At 41.9% G+C, this 10,000-nt stretch overlaps 1 protein-coding gene across 1 annotated transcript in view; it reads left to right on the top strand.

The window, feature by feature from the left end:
- Positions 1 to 1,820: 1,820 nt before the first annotated feature.
- fgf12b (fibroblast growth factor 12b) overlaps positions 1,821 to 10,000 on the top strand; it is a 28,032-nt gene continuing 19,852 nt past the window's right edge. Inside the window, exon 1 of the mRNA XM_017491643.3 lies at positions 1,821 to 2,060. Coding sequence (XP_017347132.1) covers positions 2,036 to 2,060 — 25 coding nt within the window. The 5' untranslated portion in view covers positions 1,821 to 2,035. The remainder of the gene's footprint in view (positions 2,061 to 10,000) is intronic.

Genomic DNA, 10,000 nt, shown 5'->3' with positions numbered 1-10,000 from the left:
TAGATGCCTGTGTGTGTGTGTGTGTGTGTGGTGAAGTTATTTTTGATTCCTGCTGCCTCAGCATTTATCTGTACATCTGCAGCTCACCTCACCTCACGTCTCTCTCTCACACACACACACACACCCCTGCAGGTATTTTTATTTTAACACACAGGGTCGCCATGTCCATTGAGCCATATCGGTGAACCCTAGAGCCTTGTTGAACTCCCCTATTTGTTTGTATTCATTATGTATTATTATGAATCATTTTCATTATATGTTATGACAAATATCGCTGTAAGCAGCGATTACGGGGCCAAGCACTTTTTAGCCCTAAAAACAGATATACTATATTTGATGGCAAGGCATCGAGCCATTGCTGAAATATCAGTACAAAGAGATTCAGTACTTTAATCATGTATCAATGTATTATCATGCAAATTTTGGGATATCGCATAAAAAATAGTTTTAAAAAACACTGGATGGATGGAAAGACCAGATGCGAATAAAATCTCCAAAATGGACATAAAAAACTTATGTGCTTATTTGAGGCACATCTTTTTTAAAAATTCGATATGTATTATGGGGTACTCGATCCCGAGTCCGGACTCGAGTCTAATTATGAACGAACTTGGACTTGTCATGCGCTCGGGTAAATTTATACTCGAACTTGACACGGACTCGGACATTTTAAATGTTTAAATGAATGTAAACAGTTAGGGCAAAAATCGGAGGTGTGTAAATACAGTGTATTGGATCTGTATATTGTATATCGGCTATACTGGGCTCAACCATCAAGGACTCGGACTTGAGTCCAACTCGGCCCCTTTTGGACTCGATTGGTCAAGGGCTTGGTCTCGACATGAACTCGACAAAGGTGGACTCGGACCCAACACTATCGGTATGAAGATATGCGCATAAACTACGGTGGAAACACATTTACTGCATAAATTTCTCGATCTGCATCCAAACAGTCATGTGACTTTGCCTCAACAAGTCTTGGATAATTGGCTTAGAAAAGTATTGATGCTTTTTTCCCTGGAAGTCTTTTCTCTGAGCAAGTGGAATGGAAAGAGTGCTTTATTCGATGGAAAAATTGCTAGAGAAGCAGCCAAGAGGCCAAGGGCGACTCTGAACATGATGCTACCACCACCATGCTTCACTGTGAGGAAGTAGTGTTGGGTTTCCTTTCGGCCATGTCCTGTGCGGGCTCAGTCATAGGAATTTTTTTTAAATAACTATGATTGAGACTTGTTCAGACCTTTGTGCTGGGATAGCTCCTTGGTCTTCTGATTGTTTATGTATGTTCTATAGCTAACTCTGGGGCCTTCCAGGTACAAGTGTATTATACTGATATCTCGTGACATTTCCATTGCACACACGTGGACTCAGTTCAGCTAATAATGTGACTCTGGATGGCAAATAGTAATGCAACCACAACTTTTACACTGCTATATTAATTTTCATCCACTTCATAGTTATGAGTTATCATGTATAGATTCAGGACACATAAATCCCATTTCAGTTCCAGGTTGTAACCCTACAGAATGTGGAAAAGTTCCAGGGGGCGAATACTTATGCACTGTATGTAGACATGAAGAGAAAGACTGAAAAATAACTGGAGAGAAAGAGCAAGAAGAAACAGAAACAAATAAAAAAAAATTCAAAAACAGAAAACGATAGAGAGACAGAGAGAGAGAGAGAGAGAGAGAGAGATGTAATGCTCCATTTCTGTTTTGTTTTGGATGACGATATCAAACTCGTGACGTAACACCCGCGTCTGCAGCTGCACCGCTCCTGCTGTGACGGCGCTCATACACACACATACACAAACACACAGGTAACGCAACACACGCGCCTGCAGACAGAAACGGAATTAGCGGCCGTAACGACAGAAGCCTCGCGCGCGCATGAGAGCATCCTCGCGAGGAGGAGAAGAAGAGAAGAGAGAGGGAGCCGCCCGTCGCCGCGTCTTCATCATCTTCATCAGCATCCTCATCCTCCTCTTCCTCCTCCGTGACCGACAGGGAGAGAGAACAGGAGAGCAGCGCGTGAGATGGAGAACAAGGACAAAAGTGCAGGTAAGAAAGAATAAAGATGAGTTGTATGTGTGTGTGTGTATGTGTGTGTGTGTGTGTGTTTGGGGTTATAGGGACAAGACTGATGCACGCGGGGCGGCGCGGGGCAGGGCGGTACATGATGTGGGGCTCGCGCTGCTGTGTGTGTGTGTGTGTGTGTGCGCGCGCGCGCGTGTGTGCAGACTGCGGCACTCGCCGATGAGGGGCTCGCGCTGTTCTCGCATTAAACACACGCGCGGACACACAAAGTGCAACACACTGCAGAAATGCTGATTGATCATGTGTGTGTGTGTGTGTGTGTGTGTGTGTGTGTGTGTGTGTGTGTGTGGATTTGTGTGTTTATGAGTATTCATTTTTACATACACAGAGAAAGGCTTAAGGGAAGTGTGTGTGTGTGTGTGTGTGTGTGTGGGTGGTTGTGTGTTGGTGATTAGCATGCAGGACGTGTATCACACACTCACTGTACTGCACCCCAGTATCCTGAGTGTGTTAGTGTGGTATGTGTGTGTGTGTGTGTGTGTGTGTTTTGTGAAACATTTCTCAGGCTAGTCATTGGACTTGGACCTGGACCTCTGTTTGCATTGCGTTGCATTACATGTGTGTGTGTGTTTGTCAGTGGGTGTGTAAAACTACACACAGTCAGCCTCCAAGACCCTGTAACTTGGTGCATGCCCTGTGCAGGTGTATGAGAGTGTGTATGTAATGCAGATGTGCACACACAGTAATCTAAGGCTACACTAATATTGAGACTCGGTGTCCTCCGGTATGTGTATGTGCTGTGTATGTGCAGTGTATGTGCAGTGTATGTGCTGTGTATGTACTGTGTATGTGCTGTGTATGTACTGTGTATGTGCTGTGTATGTGCTGTGTATGTACTGTGTATGTGTTGTATATGTGCAGTGTATGTGCTATGTATGTGCAGTGTATGTGCAGTATATGTGTTGCATATGTACTGTGTATGTGCAGTGTGTGTGCTGTGTATGTGTTGTATATGTGCTGTGTGTGTGCAGTGTATGTGTTGTATATGTGTTGTATATGTGTTGTGTATGTGCAGTATATGTGTTGTGTATGTGCAGCATATGTGCTGTGTATGTGCAGTGTATGTGCTGTGTATGTGTTGTATATGTGCTGTGTATGTGCTGTGTATGTGTTGTATATGTGCTGTGTATGTGCTGTGTATGTGTTGTATATTTGCTGTGTGTGTGCTGTGTATGTGTTGTATATGTGCTGTGTGTGTGCTGTGTATGTGCTGTGTATGTGCAGTATATGTGCTGTGTATGTGCTGTGTATTTGTTTTATATGTGCTGTGTATGTGCTGTGTATGTGCTGTGTATGTGTTGTATATGTGCTGTGTGTGTGCTGTGTATGTGCTGTGTATGTGCTGTGTATGTGCAGTATATGTGCTGTGTATGTGCTGTGTATTTGTTTTATATGTGCTGTGTATGTGCTGTGTATGTGCTGTGTGTGTGCTGTGTATGTGTTGTGTATGTGTTGTGTATGTGCTGTGTATGTGCTGTGTGTGTGCTGTGTATGTTCGACACACTCCATGCTGCTGGATTGTAAGCAGTGTTTGATTTGTAATGGATCTCAACGTTTAAAAAGGGCTGCATGAGGTTTACAAACCAAGTCACGTTAGACGTATCAGGAGAAATCAGGAGAAATCAGAAGTTACGATCACTGGGGCACTTGATGCACATCACGAGACGGCCGTGTAGAAAAGGTCCCGTTTTCATTTGTAATTCAGAGGAGCGTTTGGTGCAGTGTGGCGTAGTGGTAATCTTCAAAACCCTGCGACTTTGACAACCATTGAAAGATAACAGGAGCTAACGAGGCAGTGTGTCTGATGCATCGTGTATACATGCCGAGATTGTCTTAACACACTAAATCTGACTTGTTCGGCCGCGTGCGAGTGCGGAAGCAGCGGCGATGCGAGCGCCACGGTTCACGTCTTCGCCTGTGTACTTTATGTACGTCCCCAGGACGAACAGCGACGTCCGCTAGAATTCACGTCGGATCTTAAGCAAATGTCTTCGTGATCTTTGCCGTGAGCTGGGCCTGAAAAATAAAAAAACAACAACAAAAAGTTCAACAACTTATGTTCAAAAGTATTTACTAACTAGTCGAGAAAATCCAGAAGACCTCATTTTATAATTACTGCTGTAATTTCCAAAATGTATCTCTGAGAGAGAGAGAGAGAGAGAGAGAGAGAGAGAGAGAGAGATGATCAAATGGAGAGAGAGAATGACAGAGGAAAAGAAGAGATAAAGAATGAGAGAGAAGAAAACAAAATAAAGGAAAGAGAAGAAAGCGACAGAAAAAAAAGACGAAGAGTGAGAAGAAAAGCAAAGTCAGGAGAGGAATGAGAAGGAAGGAGAGCAAGGAAGAAAGAGAGAATGGATAAAGGAAATAAAGAGTTGTTTCTGGAAGGTGCTGTGCGAGCTGAGACTGTAGAAAGAGAGAAGCAGGAGAGATGGATGACGAGAGAAGGAGAAGAAGAGGGAAAGAAGAGAAGGGGGTTGGGGAAAGGAAGAGGGAAAGTGATTGCTGGAATGAGGAAGAGAAGCAAAGGAAGAAAGACAGAATGAGATGTATATAGAACGATGGAAAGTGGATAGGAAGAGAGAGAGAGAGAGAGAGAGAGAGAGGGAATGACGATAGCGTGTGGAAAGAGGAGGAATGGAAAGAGGAAGAGAAAACCCGAAGGAGGCAGAAAGGGTGAGAATGGAGAGCACGAGATGGAAGAGTAATAATGCAAAAGAGTGAACTGGAAACGAGAGAAAAGGTGGAAAGAGGTCAAGAAGAGAAGATGGATGGGTAGAAAGAGGTCGAGAAGAATGAAGATTTCTAAAAAATGATGAAAATACTAACTGTAATAGAAAAGGAAAAAAAAGTATGTAGAACTTTCTAGAATTCCCAGAATTTCCAAGGGTTCTGATTGAGATTTTTGTTTCCTTTAAATCAGTCTGGGATCAGGCATTATGAAACTACTTGATATATTTCACAGAGAACAGTAAAGACGCTACATCATGGAGAACACAATGGACATGGCGTTGTTGTTGTTGTTGTTGTTGTTGTTGTTGTTGTTGTTGTTTTCCACCTGTTTCACAATCGAAGAAGTTGAATTTCCTTATTTGTTTATTTAGTTATTTTTGAACACCAAATCAAACCGAGCGAGATTAAAGAGCTCAATCTGACCGACTGTTGTGTTCTTAACAAAATAAAAGTGACTCAACTGTACAATCAGGGTGTATGTGATTGTGCCCTGCGATGGATTGGCACCCTGTCCAGGGTGTACCCCGCCTTCTGCCCGATGCTCCCTGGGATAGGCTCCAGGTTCCCCGTGACCCTGAAAAGGATAAGCGGTATAGAAGATGGATGGATGGATGAAACTGTACAATCGCCAATTTGTTCTGAAGACAAGAATGATGACGGGCTAAAAAAAAAGGAAATCCGAGGGTGTTCCCTATGAGCCTGTCGGAGAGGGAAGAAAAAAGAAAGAAGAAGAACATAAAGCCGAACCGCGCTATCCATCCCGCCGTTTGTTACGATGACAGCCGCACCTGGTGTAAACCCTTCCCTTTTTATTCCCACGTGCCGCATATCGTTATTTATTTTGATAAAACAGGATAGTGGTGTACATCGTTAACGTTAAAAAAAAAAAAAAAAAAAAGATGCTTATGGGTACAGTCTAAAAAGATTCTTTAAAATCACACACTTGAGAAATGTCACATTTCGACAGCGTCACAGCATCGTATACAATCATAGGGGTTTCCGCCTTTCTTCAGCTGTTTGTAGATCGGTTTTATTTATGCGGACCACGTGGAGAGGAGTATTCGTAGTGATATGCCTAAGTAGATGCACAAGAGATCATAAAAACTCACACACAAGCAACCAAGAGGCCAAGGGTAACACTCAACACGATGCTACCACCACCATGCTTTACCGCAAAAGATGGTGTTCTCAGGGTGATACGCAGCTCGCGGTTTCTGACAGATCTTACGTTTCGACGTCTCCGACTGCGACGCCTACTGGGAGACCTCACACCGGAGTTCATACGGCTCTCGACTCTGGCGGCTTTGTTCCTCTGAAAAACCCTTGCTCACTAAACCCTAATCTTAACTCCTAAAACACTTACACTAAACCCTAACATCGCTACATCAATATCTAACCAAATCCCAGAACCACTAAAGCATCATTTTGAAACCACTAATCTTTGCTAAATGATGTGCTTACCCTGCTTTAAGCTCCGTACTGTGTGTTTGTGTGTGTAACCTGAGCTGTGTGGTTATAACGCTGCCGTGGTTATCGATTCTGGCCTTAAGTTTCAAAGAGTCGAAGATCTCGCCCAAAGACACCCAAACATACGCAGAACCGATGCCAAGCTCTAGACGTTTACGTTTACAGTTGTGTTACTGTTGTGGTCTGATGACTGACGGAGTACCGGATCCTGCACAAATGACTGCACTGTAGCACTCAGGGATATTATAAATACTCATCACAGCAGGGTTGTGTTCAAAGACGTTCATTTTAAAGGAAGTGGCTGCAAGCTTGATGAGTTTGTTCCTTCTGGTGGCTGTAACTATGGTGAAGAAGTACTGTAGGTTGATGGATAAAAAAAAAAAAAAAAACCTGAGTGCAAGACACTAGAAATTTCCATGGTACATCCTTAAGTACCCTTGCCTGGATGCAATATGGAGCCGGGTTGCATTTCCTTATACACTGGCAGACAGTTGAAAGGAACGAGATCCATTAGCACCGAGATGCTTAAAGGCCGTCAGCAGCTCCTCACGTTCCTCTGAGCAGTTAAAGACAACGAGTCATGCTGAAAAGGGGTTTATTCACGTTGCTATGCACAATACTACTACTACTACTACCCCTACTACTACTACTACTACTAATAATAATAATAATATACCACCCTTAAAATGCAAAAAAAGAAAAAAAGAAAAGAAAAGAAAAACAACAACAAAATGTAGTCTGAAACCGACATAAAAATAGGCAAACAATATAAAAGCAACAAATAAATTCTAGTGAAAATAAAAGAAAATCCTAACAATATAAAAATATAAAGATATTTGTTGCAAAATAAAAAGAATTTAAAGTACAAAAATTTTAATATTCTAATGGGTCATGATGAAAGCAAATAATAAAAGTTAAATAAAAGTTTAAATGCCATCTAAAAAGCTTTTACGTATATATATATATATATATATATATATATATATATATATATATATATATATATATATATATATATATATATAATAGGTTTGTAGTGTTTATTTAGATTTTTTTAAACTCAGTGATAGATGGAGCATGGAGAAGGTAAATTGCTCGTTTTTTCCTCCAGATCTTTAGGGCATTAAAACAGCTGCTTCACCTTTCTCACGTTTTGTTCGTTTGATCTTATTATCCAGATCCAGATGGCAAAAATAACTAACTAACTATCTCTACATCCTGTGCTAATTCTATTGGCGCAGCTCCTGTTTCAAATCTAAGCCCGAGTCTGGCACTATTTCCCAGGCCATATACGGCCCATATCCTGGAAGTGATGAAATAAACATTTGCAAAGCGGTGGAATTCCAGAGTGAGAAATCGTCCGGCTCGGCTCACCGATCGGAGCTGACGCCTTTGTTCATAACGTAGAAAGATAAGCAGCCTATATCTGACTAGATTCATTGCATCACTTTATTTTCCTGTTGGTGCTGAACCACAAAAACAACCAACAATAGAATCATTAAAAAAAAAGGAATACTGAAATGTTTTATTCCTCTTACACCACGGTAGTTTGACGATTATTACAAATTTTACGTATTAAATAACAACACGACGGATACGTTTTATACATTTGTAACTGCATCTAATAGTTCCTGTTATCACTTAACTGTAAACAGTCGTTTTTTCACAAGCCTCAATTTTTTCCCCTCCGATTTAAGTAAAAGACATAATGCAGCTTTTATGTTACCTTTAGAAACCACCTTGAAGAATTTCCCATAGTCACGGGTTTAAATGCAAAATACATATTTGATTCTTATCAACAATGGCTTGATGGTTAAGGCTCTGGGTTACTGATCTGAAGATCAGGGTTTCAAGCCCCAGCACTGCCAAGCTGCCACGGTTGGGCCCTTGAACAAGGCCCTTAACCCTCTCTGCTCCAGAGGATCTGTATCATGGCTCCTACCTCCTAACATACTGGTATATGCGAAGAGAAAAGAATTCCACTGTGCTATAATGTATATGTGACCAATAAAGACTCATTTTTGCAAGTCCATGCGCAAGGTAGTATGTGAGAAAGAGCGCATTAACTGAATTACGTGATAGATATTTTCACAAGGCACTACACGAGGACATTAAAAAAAAAAATCAGACGTGACCTAACCATAAAATCTTTAACAATCAAAGAATGAAAACGAATCATTGAAATAATACTCCAGCTTGAACTTTTGAACAACACAGTGTTGAAGTAGGTGCATTCTGGATCTGAAAACTTAAGAGTTCCAGGTCAATTCTCATGCAGCTGCCACCTGAAAACATAAGATTTACTTAGTAATGGAGATAAAACACCGTCATTTAAAGACACAGATTTTATCATCGTGTCCCCAGCGTTGTTATAAAGCCAGCCGTAATACACACATAAAACAACATGGAAAACAAACTCGTATCGTTCAGAAACATGAACGTTCTGGCGTTCTTTTAGGTAAAACCAGTGGTTATTGGGTTTAGGTTAACGTTATTAATATGATTTCCAACTCACTTGCTAATTCCACTATAGCGCTGTACAGCAGATTTCCAAACTCTGTGGTTATGTGCAAATACCAAGATTTGGAGGAACTGCTGTATATCCCTGTAGATACATCCCCAGGTCAAGATCTTGAGAATTGGAGGAACTCAAGGCTGACTTTCTTCCCTCTGATTTTTGAACCAACTAACAGTTACTAGCTTTAACTGTAGGTGAAAGCGACCTTTGATGACACAACCAGGACAGGGACTACCAGTGGAACTGTGGGACTTTTGTCCCTCCCCCCAAACCCCCGCCCCCTCTGAAACACTATCCTTGTTTTTGGTTCCTACATTTACATTTACTGCATTTAAAATACAAACATAGTGTCTTACAGAAGTGCTTTGTAATCTCAGATCAGAGTCTAGGAATATTATCAAGCTAAAACCTTGTTAGAGACCCTAGGAGATAGTACAGTGAGTTGGGACTGCAACAAAAGCTGTACAAGTCAAGGTTTTTTAGTGCTTGATGTTTAGTGAAGTGCTGGGTCATCGGTCTTCATTTAAAGACAAACAGGGGAAGGTAATTCCACGAACTGAGTGCTAGTACAGATAAGAGTCTTGAGGTGTGTCTCTTGAGGGATGGGGGGACAGTTTGAGCTGTGCTATAGAGGCTCGAAGGGAAAGTGGTGCGAAGCAGGGTTTGGTAAGTGTCTTCAGATGGTTTTGTGGACATGCCTCAGGCAAATACAGGACGCCAGTGGAGTGGAGGGAGGACAGATATGAGGTGATGTTGGAGAGCTTGAAAACATGTTGCATTCTGAATCAGTTCCAAGAATCTGACAGTGCGCAGGGGAAGACCTGCAAGATGACAAGGAATTGAAGAAAAACACCTGAGTGGCCTCTGTGGAGAGAAATCCCGGATCCTCCTGACGGTGTATTGGAAACCTGCATGGATTTGTCAGGTTATCAATAAGGACAGAAAGTTAATTGTCCAGAACTACCCCAAGGTGGAAGATGGTGCGATCCCAGAATTCTCAAGATCATGACCTGGGGACGTATCTACAGGGATATACAGCAGCTCAGTCTTGCTGGGATTAGTGTCAGGTGATGAGCTGACACCCATGATGTGTATACTATAACGGCAATGCTGTGCACCCATGTGGTATGAAAGCTTGTGAATAGATGACCTCACTGAGAGTGTGGGTATACAGAGACAATAGAAG

Source organism: Ictalurus punctatus, chromosome 17 (assembly GCF_001660625.3).
Source record: "Ictalurus punctatus breed USDA103 chromosome 17, Coco_2.0, whole genome shotgun sequence".
In the NCBI taxonomy this organism is placed as follows: domain Eukaryota; kingdom Metazoa; phylum Chordata; class Actinopteri; order Siluriformes; family Ictaluridae; genus Ictalurus; species Ictalurus punctatus.
This window is presented reverse-complemented; position numbering and strand designations above follow the sequence as displayed.